This window comes from Camelus dromedarius, chromosome 7, assembly GCF_036321535.1.
Source record: "Camelus dromedarius isolate mCamDro1 chromosome 7, mCamDro1.pat, whole genome shotgun sequence".
NCBI lineage: Eukaryota > Metazoa > Chordata > Mammalia > Artiodactyla > Camelidae > Camelus > Camelus dromedarius.
In genome coordinates this window covers 78,419,385-78,434,926 of record NC_087442.1, presented here as the reverse complement: position 1 = coordinate 78,434,926, position 15,542 = coordinate 78,419,385, and the positions used below count along the sequence as shown (strand labels likewise).

The 15,542-nt window shown below is 41.2% G+C and overlaps 1 protein-coding gene and 1 non-coding gene across 2 annotated transcripts in view; one reads left to right on the top strand and one right to left on the bottom strand.

Annotated features, from left to right (window-relative positions):
• The window catches only part of LAMB4 (laminin subunit beta 4), an 89,929-nt gene that overhangs the window by 54,940 nt on the left and 19,447 nt on the right, over positions 1 to 15,542 (top strand). Inside the window, 7 exon segments of the mRNA XM_064487697.1 lie at positions 594 to 755; positions 758 to 817; positions 1,643 to 1,863; positions 6,570 to 6,662; positions 8,830 to 8,833; positions 9,372 to 9,747; positions 13,171 to 13,331. Coding sequence (XP_064343767.1) covers positions 594 to 755; positions 758 to 817; positions 1,643 to 1,863; positions 6,570 to 6,662; positions 8,830 to 8,833; positions 9,372 to 9,747; positions 13,171 to 13,331 — 1,077 coding nt within the window.
• Positions 3,436 to 3,508, bottom strand: TRNAT-AGU (transfer RNA threonine (anticodon AGU)). Its single transcript has one exon. It is a non-coding gene; the product is annotated as a tRNA-Thr (tRNA).

Below are 15,542 nucleotides of genomic sequence, written 5' to 3'. Positions count from 1 at the left end.
GAACCGAAACATGGAGTGTGGACCCACAGTTTGGGTGTCTAAACAATGGCGGTTTCCTTGTGGTTAAAAGAGTGTAAGAGAGATGGGATGGCTTCTCCAGATGGCGCTTAATATAAACACACTCAAGGGCTCACACACAGAGACAACTCAGCCCTCATCACTTCCAGGCACATTATCTCACCGCGGCTGTTTCATCTGTAGGACTGGATGAGGGGTGGGGTTCCCAAGGGAGAACACGGGCTGAGATGGGCTTTGGGCCCTGGGGCTAGAGTGACGCTGGTTATAGGGGGACCCGGGAACCTCGGCCCCCAGCTCTGCTGTTTTTTAAGACTAGAATCCATTCTTCATCTAGGACTTTTTAGTTCCAAATTATCTTTTTATTTTCTGAATGAGTAATAAATTAAAATGAATGTTTTGTTATTTTAATTTAGGTCACTTTTCCTGATTCATCCCAAATATGTGACTTACCATCCCTGGAGGAGCCCAAGTATCCTCAATTTACATCAGTTCCTGTGCTCCTCCCCCAGCACGTGCGCACAAGCGTGCACATACACACCCCTCATCTCACTCCCTTGCCTCTTCCCTTCTGTCAGGTATGCAGTGTGGTGAATGCTCTGCTGCTTTCTATGGAAATCCAAGAGTTTCCGGAGCACCCTGCCGGCCGTGTGCGTGCAACAATAGCATCAACATGAGCGACCCAGGATCGTGCAGCCCCATCACAGGGGAGTACCTGAAGTGTCTGCGCAACACCCAGGGCCCAGCTGCCAGCTCTGCAGACCAGGTCACTTTGGATCGGCCCTCAATCAGACCTGCAGAAGTAAGTCCGCGAGACTCCCAGGGAAATGGGGCCGCTCTCCCATACTCATTTCAGTTAGGCCAGTAGCACCCGTGCCCCCAGGGTGATGGGCTGATGCACTGAACTCAGCAGCGGAAATGGGTGCAGGCCCGGAGGGACTTCAGATGTAGCTACCGTTTACTCACTGGTGCTACGAGTCCGCCTTTTGTGACCGTTGCCTTTAGCACATGCCTTACTGGATTCAGAGTGTTGTGTCTCAGAGTGTGGACCAAAATCGCCCTGGGATAAGGGTGGGGTATCAATAGGCAGATTCTTGGGCGGTGCGTCAGACCCACTGAATGGACTCTCTGGGGGCGGGGCCCAGGAATCTGCATTGTAACCAGCTCATCAAGTGACTTTAATGTATAAATAAGAGCATTGCTGTGGACAAGGACAAGGGTTTAAGTCCATGGTGAAGAAAGAGGAGAAATCAACTGCTCATTTTTAGGGGACATTTTACCTATTTCAGTTCACCAGGTCAATTTAGTAGCCAGACCATCGTTACATAAACAGAACTTTGGTGAATGGCATGAGGGGACAGTGAGACTTTGGGTCACTCTGATTGATTATGAGCTCTTGGGACGTAGTAGCAGGCAAAACCATGGGAAATTGCAGTTTGGAAAGATCAAAAACAATTGGATGGGTTGAACCTACTTGGATTCTTTGGTAAATTCTGTTCTATGTAAGGTGTTTCTTCATTGAGCCTTTTAAAGAAACGACACCTCCAAGCGTATAAAGCTGTTTGTGTGGGTTGTTGAGTGCAATGTTATCATGGATTCACCTCCAACGATGGCTCTGTGATCCCCGGATGCGCCTGTCATCCTTCCGGTGTGAGTCCCACTGAGTGTCCCCCTGATCGGGGAGCTTGCCTCTGTGACCCTGACACTGGCACGTGCCCTTGTCTGCCCAACGTCACAGGCCGGGCCTGTGACCATTGTACCGACAGATACTGGAATCTGGTCCCCGGCAGAGGATGCCAGCCATGCGACTGTGACCCCCGGACCTCTCGCAGTAGCCGCTGTGACCAGGCAAGAGACATCAAATATCCTATTGTGCTCAGAGTGAGACAGGGTGGGGGACAGGGTTTCTAAATATGTAAAGAACATTTTCTTTACTGTTGTTAATTAGTGTTTTTAGACAGGACTGGCCTTACAGGGGAATCGAGTCTACCTTTATCAAGGAGTGAAGAGCACCCCCCAAAAAGAGAATAAGGGTTTCAAAATTAAGCTTTGTCTACTTGAGTTTTCTCCAGGCTTCTCTGTGACTGGGAGAGTCAGAATTCACACACCGTGAAAGACAACCTTCTCTTTCACTGTTTCATACATAGAAGCACAGAGAAGCCCCAGGAAATCCATTATTAATCGATGATTATTAATCAGAATGAAAATTACAGGTACCTTCAAAATCCGTAATTCCAGGGGTTTTTTGTTTGTTTTTATTGAAGTACAGTCAGTTTCAGTGTGTCAGTTTCTGGTGTACAGCACAATGTCCCCGTTATGTGTATATATATACATATATTTGTTTTCATATTCTTTTTCATTAAAGGTTATTACAAGATATTGAATATAGTTCCCTGCACTTACAGAAGAAACTTGGTTTTTTAAAATCTATTTATGTATATATCGTGGCTAACATTTGCAAATCTTGAACTCTCGATTTATCCCTTCCCACCCCCTTTCCTGGGACCATAAGATTGTTCCCTATGTTTGCAAGTTTGTTTACATTTTGTAGATGAGTTCATAGTGTCCTTTTTTTTCCTTTTGTTAGAATCGAGCTGTCATTCCCTATGGTTCACCAACTGCTTTACATATGGTTGAATAAGATGTCCACTTATTTTATTTATCTTACGTATTTTATAGCTGCCAGACCACCCACAATTATTTCTAAAGAATGCAGGCTAGTGTACTAGGAGCAAATCTGTATTGTTTAATGTAACATTAATGCTGTTTAACTGCGCAAGTGTTTTTTTTTTTTAGTCAATAAAAGAACTTGCACACAGATTTTTTTAAAAAATATAACATTCATGGAGAAAACAACTAATGCCCTGATTAGGTTTTTTTGGCTTAATAAATATATTCTTTGAAACACTTTTCACATTAATAGAGATGTAGGCAGAAGGGTAAAACAAGGGCAAGAAATTTTAGAGTTAAATCCACAATTTAGGGATTGGGGTTTAATTGGAATCCCAACTAATAAGTGTGACTCAGCTTCAATTTCAGCGCTGCTCTTCAACTTAGTCAAAGGTCAAATTTTGTACAGGGAGACTTTGGAAGGTCGTTCTTGTATATTGAATGTGTTTTCCCTTCTCTTTCTCTCCAGTCCTCCCCCAGCCAATCCATGCCCACACAAATGCACACCATGACCTATTCTTCCTTTATATGTATGTTTTTGTCTCTCTCTCTCTCTTTTCCATTCTCATTCCCTAGGTGATCTCATCTAATCTTATGGCTTTAAGCATCCTAGTATAGACTCAAGAATCTCAATTTTTTAACTCTAGCTTGGATCTATCTTTTGAACATCAGACTCTTTTGGTTTGGTTTGGTTTGGTTTTCTTGGGGGGGGTAGGTAATTAGATTTATTTGTTTACTTATTTATTTTAATGGAGGTACTGGGGATTGAACCCAGGACCTCATGCATACTAGGCATGCATCCTACCACTGAGCTATACCCTCCCCTGTATATTTTTATATTAGAATAGACTTAGATTTACAGAATAGTTGTGAAGATAGTCAGAGAAGATGTACTCCACACCCAGTTTCCTCTGTTATTGACATGTTAGTATGGTACATTTGTCAAAATTAATGAACTAATGTTGATACATCATCATTAATTAGTGTCCATAATTTATTCAGATTTCCTTCTCTTTTTTTCCTTTTACCTAATGTCCTTTTTCTGTTCCAAGACCTCACCCAGAACCCATTCCATTTAGTCGTCATGTCTCCTTAAGTTCCTCTTGGTTGTTTGTGACAGTTTCTTAGACTTTCCCTATTTTTGATGGCCTTAACATTTTTGTGGAGTATTTTGTAAAATGTCCCTCGATTCAAATCTATCTGATGTTTTTCTCATAATGAGACTTGGACTGTGGGTTTTGAGAAGAACCACAGAGGTAAAGTGTTCTCAGCACCTTCTATCGAGGGTGCATAGTATTCATATGACTTATCCCTGGTGACATGAATTTGATCAGCTGGCTGCAGCAGTGTTTGTCAGGTTTCTCTGCTGTAAAGTGGCTCTTTTTCCTCCTTTCCATCCATCCTCCTTGGAAGGAAGTCACTAGGCACGGTCCGCACTTAAGCAGTAGGGGGTTCTGCTCTCACTCCTTGCGGGTGGAGCATCTCCGTAATTATTTAGAACTCTTCTGCACTGGGGCTTTGTTTGTTGTGCCCCATTTCTTCGTTTTCAGTCATTTTTTAATCAGTATGGACTCATAGATATGTAGAGTATACTTTGAGTTATAATCTAATACTACTTAATTTTGTCGTTCAAGTTGTTCCAGCTTGGTCATTGGCAGGCCTTTCACTTGGCTTCTATATGCCTTTAACATACCCCAGTATTGGTTTTTGTTTTTTTTTTTTTTTCAGTTCGTCCTTAGTTTCTGCACTACAAGATGCTGTGGCCTCATCTTGTGTATTTCCTGCCCCTGTCCTAGAATCAGCCATTTCTTTAAGGAGCACTGGTTCCTTTTATTGGAGATGGCATTAGAAACCAAAATCTGGGCACTGGATGACCATGCCTATTTTATATGCTCCTCTCCACTACTCACACCAACCATGGAACAAATTGGTAGATCTCCACACAATTACTTGGCTTCCTAAATCATGAGGAACTCCTAATGCTCACGATACCATGGTCTGACATGCTCCTTAGACCCTCCTTAGACCCTGAATGTAGCGACATTCAAAGAGACCTCACTTCAGTCACGGAGGCTAAGGGAGGTCTTCGAAGCTAAAAATCAGATGGCATTGGTGTAACCAAAGAGCCCCGTATGATAAGGGTATTCTGGGTTGTCTTGTTCATAGGGGACTCCTTGGGGAAGTTTGCTCTTTACAATCAGGAAACACTTTCAATGGAGTATAGAAGAGACATGTGGACAGATTTCCAGCTGTTTAAACAGCTACTGATAGAAGTCTCTGGCGTCAGCCAGTAGGCCGTCCCCAGTGCATTGTTACAGAGAGATCCAAATGTGCCGTCCAGTATTTTCATCAACAGTTTTGATGGAGCTGGAGAAACATGCTTATCAAATTTGTAGATATTACAAAATTGTAAGCTAATGTGATCAAGACAGAACAAGAGACAAGATTTTTTAACAGGCTGTCATGTTGGCTGAAAACAAGAAGACATGTTAACAGGATAAAAGTGAAGTTTTGCAATTGGGTTTTTAAAATTCATTGCACAAATACAAGGTGGGAGTAATAACTTGGCATCAGCTCATGTGAAAAACATGTGGGGATTTGCATTGCTTCAAGTGAGCCAGTGGAGTCGCTGGGCTACCAAAGAGGCAATACCCGTTCAAGCCTGTTCAAGCTGGACTGGTGGGAGTGCCATGCCCAGCTTCAGGGTGGTCATTGTCCCGTGTCCTCTCTACTGGCCAGATGGCTCCAGGAGCATCATTGTCATTTCTGAGTACCACATTTTCAACATCATATTGACAAACCTATATGTCTCCAAAGGGAGAGCACCCCAGCATATTGGCTAGAACTATGCTGTTTTGTGCTGAAGTCTTGAAAAGAATTATTGGTGGTTGGCCCAAAGAAAAGAAGCAAATGTAAGTTGAGAATGGCCACCACTGGTTGGCAGAAGGACTATAAGAGGGAAGTGGGAGGCTGCCTATTTTGTGCAGTTTCCATAGGACAGGACTCAGAACAATGGGAACAAGTTACCAGGAGCAGATTCTGCATCAACATAGGGAAGCATTGCCCAACAATCAAAGACAATATGGCGACACGATAGCTCTGAGGGGCAGTAAGTTCCCATAACTCCCAATGTTTGAGCAGAAGCCAGCGGTTACTCCAAAGATGGGTCAAAGCTTGGTAGATCCAGCTACTTTATGAACCCAGGAGTTGCAGCTGGTTAAGCAGATTTGGTCAGGTTAACCTAGGACCGCAACAGTAGTGATTTGCTTCCATATTTTTCTTCCGTTAATTTTCCAACTGCCTTTGTTTTCAGAAAAGCCAGTCAAACATCCAGTTGAGGGGGAGATGCAGGAAAGTTCAGCCCTCAAAGAACACAGTTGAATCACTGTCATTAAATGATTAAGCTTCAATTATGAAAAATGTTCTGTGGAGCAAAACACAAGGCCAGTTAGGAAAAACTCCAGTTTACATTCCATAATAAGAACATGATTTGCCAAATGAATTGATGAATTTCAAGTCTGGGTCTTTGGTCTGTCTCTGTTATGGAAGAACTCCCAGAACTGTAGAGGAAAAGAATGTGGCCCATTTCCCGTTATGTGTTTTGTTTTCATTTACATCTGTGTATGTTTCCCAGTTTGGGGCCACCTGTCCCTGAACAGCTGGAAGCAGGCGGTATATTCTGGACCCCTCAGCTAAAACACATTCACTCCTGATCTTTGGCATTGTCGGGGGTGGTTGCTGGCCGTGGGAATCCTCCTTCCTCTGACTTTGTGCAGCTGTATGTTCTAAATCACTGCAGGGAAGACTGTTTTGTATTAAAATGCGTTTTTTTTTTTTTAAGAGCATAAAGCTTGTCAATTTCTCACCCATGACTGTTCTCACAGTTTACAGGCCAGTGTCCGTGTAGATTAGGCTATGCTGGGAAACGCTGCAGTGAGTGCATGGAAAATTATTGCGATGATCCCCTGGGGCAATGCATTTTTAAGTACCGGTAATTCTAAAAAATGTGAGTACGGTCAACCTGGTCCCACCCCCGGCTTGCTGTGAACCACCTGAATTTTACATTCCTTTATTTGATAGAAAATTCACAAACTTTAATCCTACTTTTGAAAATCATATTTTTTTAGCCCTAGAGAAAGATTTTTGTTCTGCTATATTAAAACTTTACGCTATATTAAATGCTAGCCTATATTAAAATTCCTCAAAGTCATTAAAATGGAACAGACCTCTGAGAGCATAACTTGTAGCCAATTTTCTGCTATTTGGAAGCATGTTGACAAAAACTGCTACTCTGGATTAAGGTACAGGCTAGGAGGTGGATCAGAGGCAGCCAGCGGTGGGTATGTTTCCTCAACATGACTCTCAAAACTCTGGGTCTATTACATATTCATTTATTCATTTGTTTAAAAATATTCACAGAGTGTCTTACTGGGTACTCTAGGTAGTGAACAGATAAGGCAAGGCCCCCAAACTCATGGATTTGTGTTCTAGTGTCTTTCATTCCATGTCTTATCACTAATTATAGGATTTGGAGCAGGGCTGCCCAATAGAACTTTCTGCAGGGATGCAAGCATTCTATACCTACGCTGTCCAGTTCAGGGACCACCAGCCATATACAGCTATTGAGCACGTGCAATGTGGCTAGTGCAAATGAAGAAAGCAAGTATTTAATTCCTTTAAATTTAAACCTGTGGTTTGTAGCTACCATATTGGACAGTGCAGATTTAGAATCTGGGTTGGTTCCAGGAGAAAGGGATTTTTGAATCTCTATTTAAAATTAGATTCCAAAAGAAGTCAATCCAAAGAAATACCGGACATGATGGACTGCTCGTCGTAATCACCTCTACATAGCCACACACAGTGCCTCTTTCCTCCTCTCCTTTCCTTTATAAACGTGCTTTTGTGGCTTAAAAAAAATGCCTTTGGTTTTTTTCCTCACTCAGATACTCAGTTTTCCAAGTGGAACTGCTACTTTAAAAACCAGGAAGGAATTTGGCTCTTGGAAAATCTGTCTTAGAGAATGTCCATCCCTTTGTCCCTCTGATATTTCAATAATCTTATTTTCCAAAAATGCTCTCATGTCTTACAGAGAAAATGGTCAACTCAGGCCACAGACCCCACTACTGTGCCTCGGGGGGAAGCAGTGCATAAGGGGGAGCCTTCGCCTCCAGCTGGTGATGTGCACGGGCTGCCCCCAGGGCCTCCTGCTGAGACCTCTGGACCACAACGAATGTACCAGACAGATGGTGTCTATTTGAAGAGCCCAGTGTGTTCATCAGTTTTTATTTGTATTTGGCATTATTTTCACTCAAGCTGCCAAATGCATTTTTAAATCACTTGCTCCTTGCAGTGAGGCCAGTGACATAGGCTAGTGATTCCCTGATGTTTTGGAAATTACAGTAACTTCAATAGCTTTCCCCATGCTCCATCCTTGGACTTAATCAAAAACCTACTCAGGTGAAGTGCATTTAGCTTCAGGGTTTGTTTGTTTGTTTGTTTTTTGTAATGAGAACAAAATTTAATTTTCCTCCTCTCTGAAAAGACTTTTTAGAGCAATTTTAGTTCACAGCAATATTGAGAGGAACTTACAGAGATTTCCTGTGTACCCCCTGACCCCACAGGTGCAGAGCCTCCTCCATTATCACCATCCCTACAAGAGTGGTACCCTTGTTACAATGGATGAACCTACACTGACACATCATAATCATCAAAGTTCATAGTTTATATCATGGTTCACTAATGGTGTCGTCCACTCCATGAGTCTGGACAAATGTGTAATATGTATCCACCATTGTCATATTGGTATGGAATTGTTTCACTGCCCTAAAATTCCTTTGCACTCTGCCTGTTCATCTCTACCCCTCCACAACCCCCCAACTACTCTTTTTACTGTCTCCATAGTTTTGCCTTTTCAGAATGCCCTATAGTTGGAATCTCACAATATGTAGCCTTTTCAAATCAGCTTCCTTCACTTAGTAGTAAGCACTTAAAGTTCCTCCGTGTCTTTTTATGGCTTGATGCTCATTTTTACTGCTGAATAATAATTCCATTGCCTAGTCGCACTACAATTTATTTATCCATTCACCCACTAAAGACATCTTGGTTACTTCCAAGTTGGCAGTTCTGAATAAAGCCACAGTAAACATCCGTGGGCAGGTTTTTATGTGGACATGTTGTGGATTCATCTGGGTACAATACCAAGGAGCCATTCCCCTCTTCTTGGAGAACAGAACAGTTTTCCTTATATAATGGAAGACAGCCCACCCAGGCTGGGTTTTACTAAGAAAAAGTGTGGTCATGGGAATTCTTAGAGACTCCACAACACGCCTGCTTCACCCTGGAGGGCAGGAGCCTCAATCACAAGTGTGTCGTCCACCATGACACCCATGTTTTTCACCCACACAAGTAAAGAACCCAGATGTGAACAACTCATACTCACTGTGAAAACAACACCTAATTATTGTCCATATAAAAACCATGAACTAATGTGTCAGTGGAATGGAAAGAGGAATGCTGTATTTGAACGGCCATTGCACAGATCTCTGAAATTATAATGAATTTCAGTGTTCACCTTAGAAATGGGAGTTGGGAAGATTCTTAGGGGAGAGGCGACAGCTTTATCCTTGAGCTGATCGTAAGCCAGAGGCCATTGACTGACATCCTCGGTTCCTTCTCTTCCTTTTCAGCATGTGACTGCAACAGGGAAGGCTCCCAGAGGCCCTTCTATGACCAGGATACGGGCATGTGTCGCTGCCAGGAGGGTGTTAGCGGCCAGCGATGTGATCGCTGCGCCCGGGGTCACGGCCAGGAATTCCCTACTTGTCTTCGGTGTCACTTGTGCTTTGATCAGTGGGACCACAGCATTTCTTCCCTCTCCAAAGCGGTGCAAGGGTTAATGAGACAGGCTGCTAACATGGGAGATAAAAGAGAGACCCTGCCTGTCTGCAAGGCAGACTTCAAAGGCCTGAGAGAGGACATGTCTGCAATAGAAAGGATTTGGAGACATCCTGTTTTCTCATCTGGGGAATTCTTGAAAGTCAAGGATTATCACGACTCCGTTCGGTAAGGTTTGTGTGCAAGTAATAGATAGTCAAGATCCTGATTTATCTTAACACCTACTGAGCTTTAATGGCCTTAAGTTTAGAACCATACCTTTGTTGATGTTAGCGAAATGATCATTGTTCAGTTAATAACCAGGCTGGGGATCGAGTTTGTGTGTCTCTTTATTACCTCATTAGGATTACATGTGATTTTTCCAGATGCCGCGATCATAACAAAAAGGCAATCATAACGTTAATCGGAAGACCCAAACCCAGCAGAGCTGAAAGACACAAAATTGGAAGTAGGGAGGTTTTCAATACAGAATTTTTTTTCCTAACCATGCACTCAGGGAATTCTGCTAAATGTTCCCTGTTCTTAAGTTGTTTAGCAGCCCACATGTTACTGTGAAGTCTTACAATGAGGATGATAATTCTTTCAAAATGCAGTATCATTTTTATTATATATCCCTTTTTTTAAGTTGTTTCAAGTATATATTTTTTGTGTATATAAACTTTTTTTGAAGTATAGTCAGTTTGCAATGTGTCAATTTCTAGTTTACAGCATAATGCTTCAGTCATACATGAATATACATATATTCATTTTCATATTCTTTTTCACCATAAGTTACTACAAGATATTGGATATAGTTCCCTGTGCTCTACAGTATGAACTTGTTGTTTGTTTATTTTATATATATTACTTAGTATCTGCAAATGTCAAACTCCTAACTTATCCCTTCCCACCCTCTTCTCTCCGTGGTAAGCATAAGTTTGTTTTCTATGCCTGTGAATCTGTTTCTGTTTTGTAAGTTTGTTTGTCTTTTTTTTTTTAGATTCCACATATAAGTGATATCATATGGTATTTTTCTTTCTCTTTCTGGCTTACTTCACTTAGTATGACAATCTCCAGTTCCATCCATATTGCTGCAAATGGCATTATTTTGTTATTTTTTTTATGGCTGAGTGGTAGTCCATTGTATAAATATACCACAGCTTCTTTATCCAGACACCTATCGATGGACATTTCATTTGTTTCCATGTCTTGGCTGTTGTAAATAGTGCTGCTGTGAACATTGGGGTTCTTGTATCTTTTTGAATTAAGTTTTCCTCTGGATATATGCCCAGGAGTGGGATTGCTGGATCATCTAGTAAGTCTATTTTTAGTCTTTTGAGGAATCTCCATATTGTTCTCCATAATGGCTGCACCAAATTACATTCCCACCAACAGTGTAGGAGGGTTCCCTTTTCTCCACACCCTCTCCAGCATTAATTTTTATTATATATTCTTGAATACTTCTTTTCATTCATCGAACATTTCTAGAGATTATGTTGGTTGCTCTGGGCCAAGAGTCAGGAAACCATAGCCCACAGGCACAAGCCGGCCTACCACATTGCTTGTGAATAAAGTTTTATTGGAACACAGCCATGCCCATTATCTACATTTCCTCTGTGGCTGCTTTCCCACTACAGTGACAGAGTTTAGCAGTTGTGTCAGGGGCACTGTGGCCCTTAAGGCTTAAAATATTTGCTCTCTGGCCCCTTACAGAAACAAGGATGAACTGGGTATCGTTTCCACCCTTCTAGGAGTACCCAGTCTTCTAAGAAACCAAACAGACTAGATTAAAGAATAGTTGAAGCTGCAGAGTTTTATGTTACACAAAACCCAAGCATAAATATAAGGTCACTCATTATCACTAAACAAAGAATTACTCAAGCCTTTTAGCATGGTGTCTGGCACAGAGTAAGTGCTTTGTTTAATTAAAAAAATTTTTTTTTAATTTAATAGGAGGTAATTAAGTTTATGTATGTATTTACTGGAAGTACTGGGGATTGAATCCAGGACCTTGTGCTTGCTAAGCACACAGTCTACCACTGAGCTCTACCCTCCCCCAGAGTAAGTGCTTTAAGAGTACCAATTATAATAATATTAATTATTATTATTATTGGCCTGAAGAATGGTAGCCTCGACAGTTGGAGCCTGAAGGAAAAGTCTGTAGATTAGCAGAAAATGCTAGGAAGCATTAGTTAATGCTTTGCACTTGAGCCAAGATAACTTAGTCCCATAAATATTTATTGTAACTTCCCTGAACCATACTCTTCAAGATTTGCACCCAATTTCCCCATCATGAGGGATCTACTAATTGTTCACCTGAACCAACTGTGTGTGCTGAACCCAGACAACTGAAGTGGGACCAAGGTAGCATCATCAAAGAGGAAGGTGATGGAGAAAGAACACACCCAGAGGTACACTGACCAGCAAGGACACCTCCTGTCACTTGTGGAAGTGATAAGACCCTGCACAGAAGTAGCACTAAAAAAATCTTGCTGGCAGCCAACTTATCCTAAATGAAGAATTGATTTTTACCCTCAGCTAGGTGAGGGGTTCTGTGTTGAAAGCCTAGGGTAGGTTGGCTCTCTTAGACTGACTTAAATGAACCATGTCTGAATGTGTGTTTTCAAAAACCCAAAGCAAAGGGAGACAGAATATAAATAGTTGAAATTGAAAGATTCAAAAACTTTTGGTCTACTGGACCTTGTATGTTGGTCATATTTTTTCTTTTAATTTATTTTTAATTGAAGTATACTCGGTTTACAATGTGTTAATTTCTGGTGTACAGCATAGTGATTCAGTTATATATATATTCCTTTTCATTTCTTCTTCATGTAGGCTATTACAAGGTATTAAATATAGTTCCCTGTGCTATATAGTAGGACCTTGTTGTTTATCTATTTTATATATAGTAGTTGTATCTGCTAATCCCAAACTCCCAATTTATCCCTCCATCCCACTTCCCCCTGGTAACCACAAATTTGTTTTCTATGTCTATGAGTCTGTTTCTGTTTTGTAAATAAGTTCATCTGTCTCATTTTTTTAGATTCCACATATGAGTGATATCGTATGGTATTTTTCTTTCTCTATCTGGCTTATTTCACTTAGAATGACGACCTCCAGGTCCATCTATGTTGCTGCGAATGGCATTATTTTATTTTATTTTTTATAGCTGAGTAGTGTACCATTGTATAAATATATCACACCATCTTTATCCAGTCATCTGTCAATAGACATTTAGGTTGCTTCCATGTCCTGGTTATTGTAAATAGTGCTGCTGTGAGCATGATCATTTTTTTTTAAATTGAAGTACTGTCAGTTATAATGTGTCAATTTCTGGTGTACAGAACAATGTCTCAGTCATGCATATACATACATATATTCGTATGATCATATTTTAAATGAGCGCTGAAATACTCCAGGAAACTGAATTAGCAAGAAAGAGATAAGCCATAAACAGAATAATAAATTGTCAAAGGAAAAATTGGAGGGAAAGATCCATTCAAATTATGAGGCTACCTAATAATGAGGGCAGTTTCTTTACATGTGTTTTTTCCACCAATCTGTCAAATGTGATACAAGCTTGGTTACGTTTACTCTCCTTTTCCCCTATAGGGAACAAATCATGGAGCTAAGTGAGCAGCTGAATACAGTATGTGAATTTCAAGATCTGAAAGAAACAATAGTAAGGATGGGGAATGAAGCTAACCTTTTACTTGAAGATCTTCAGGAAGAAATTGATTTGCACTCCAGTGCCTGTAATGCAAGCATCATGGGTAAGAGAGAAAATGCACCTTAACTGTCTGTTTCTGGACAGAAGGTGATGAAATCTGTAGTGCATTCCATTAGTGAGTCATCCTGCACTTACTGCCACAGCATCTGAGCAATTTGAAATGTGAAAACACACCCGTGAAAGGTATTATTTGTGCGTGAATATTTCAACTTTTTAAACATTGCAGAGCCTGGACAGCATTTGCTAATAATGTCCAACACTAAACAAATATGACAACCCAAGTATTCTAATGCCAAACCATGCAAGGGTCTCATGCAGTCAGCTGCTTGGAAATTCTAATATGGCCATAAGGAAATGAGAGAGATGTGTTTCTGTGACTTCCTGAGTATAAGCCACTCTGTTTCCAGCAACCATATACGCAAAGGAATGTGAGGCAAAAAGAACTTAAACATATCTCATAAGAACTTTGTGGGGATTCAAAGGCATCTAACATACTAAAAACCCGTAGTTCATATTGCATAGTTCTTAAAAATGAGCAGAATCCATGCCAAAGCCAAGATCACCTGGGAGGAGAAATGGAACTCTAACGTGGAACTTAGATGAGTTCATTTCCTCATCTCCCATGAGACCCCTGTTACATTTGGAAATGGGCAGCTTGTTACTACCTGGAGAGGCAGCACGGAACTCATTCACACCTAACTCATCTAACTGAAAGGGAAAATACACGTGAATTGCGTCTCAAGGCAAAAACATTGCTCTTCCTTATCCTGGACGCCTGCTCCTGTTTTCCATCTAATCTTGACCTAAAAGAGAAAAAAAAGATGGCAATTATGAAATGGCTGAAATGTATTGCGATCACTATTAATGATGTGCAATAAATGCTGTGTAAAGAGGAGGGAATTGGCTCTGATCCTAACCTGGAAGAAGGTGCCAATTGAAAGAACTGAAAATCCATCAGCAGTCACCCGGGCCAGGCAGAAGAAAGCAGAATGGCCCCATGCTAATCCTCTCAAACTTGGCAGTCCAACAGCAATGACTGAACTTTTTCTAGATGCCTGACACCGTGCTGCAGAGACGTGGAGTAAATACAGCAAGTCCTCGCCCTGAAGTCACTCCAGTCTTCCAGAGGGGAAGACAAGCGTATAAACAACTTTAAACAACAAAAAGACTTCATCGGGGCATCTTCTGGCTATTCTGGGGACAGAGGAGAGAGAACAGAATTCTTAGATAAAGCTTCAGGAATTAGGTGACAGTTGAATTGGGCTTCACGGAATGCAGATAAATTTGCCAAACAAATAAAGGCAGAAAAATCATTCCAAGCAATAGGAACATGGGTTTTGTCTTGTTCTGTTTTGTTTTGTTTCAGGATAAATGAAAACTACGATATATTAAGAATATGTTAGTGTAAGAACCAGGAATGTTTAAAGGAAAAGATGTGGTTGTCATGCCTGGATTATGGTTATGTAGGGAGTGAAGACCAGGACCCTGGACCTTTGATTCCTAAAATAGTTCAAAGCCCTAAAAGACTATCATTTACATTAAAACTTCCCATATTACTTTCTTGAATTTGTGTTTTCATAAAAATATGGAAAACACAGAAAAGTACTTAAGAACACGGGCTCTAGGATCGAACTTCCTGGCTTCATCTCTTACTAGCACGGAGAACTTAGTATCATCAGAGCCTTGTTTTCTCACTGGTAAAACGAGGGTGATCGTGTGAGTGCGCATCTCACAGTGTTTTGTGAAGATTAAGGGTGAAAGTTGGAAGTACAGGCACAGAGAAAGCATTCAGCTTGTGAGCTGGTGTCATCAGCTTCAGTATCAGAGGTCAGCAAACTAGTCCGCCAGCACATCCTACCCAAAGCCTGTTTCTGTAAATAAAGTTACACTGGGGACAACCTCATCTCTTTACTTAACGTTTTACCTGCGGCCGCTGTCACTCCACAATGGCAGAGTTGAGAAGCTGTGACAGCAATGCTATGACCAGCAGCCCTAAAACATTCACTCTCTGGCCCTTTGCAGAACAAGTTTGTCGCCTCCTGCTCTGTATAGTTAGGTAGACTTAGTTGGTTCATCGCATTCGGGTTCATAAAGATGGTCAAAATTAATACCTCACATTTGTGGAACACTTCACAGAGCATTTTTGTATGATCTCATGTAATCTTCACAAACTATTACCAGTTTACAGATAAGGAAACACAACCTAAGAGACTAATGGATTTGCTCAAGGATGTACCCAGACGGTAAAGGGAAA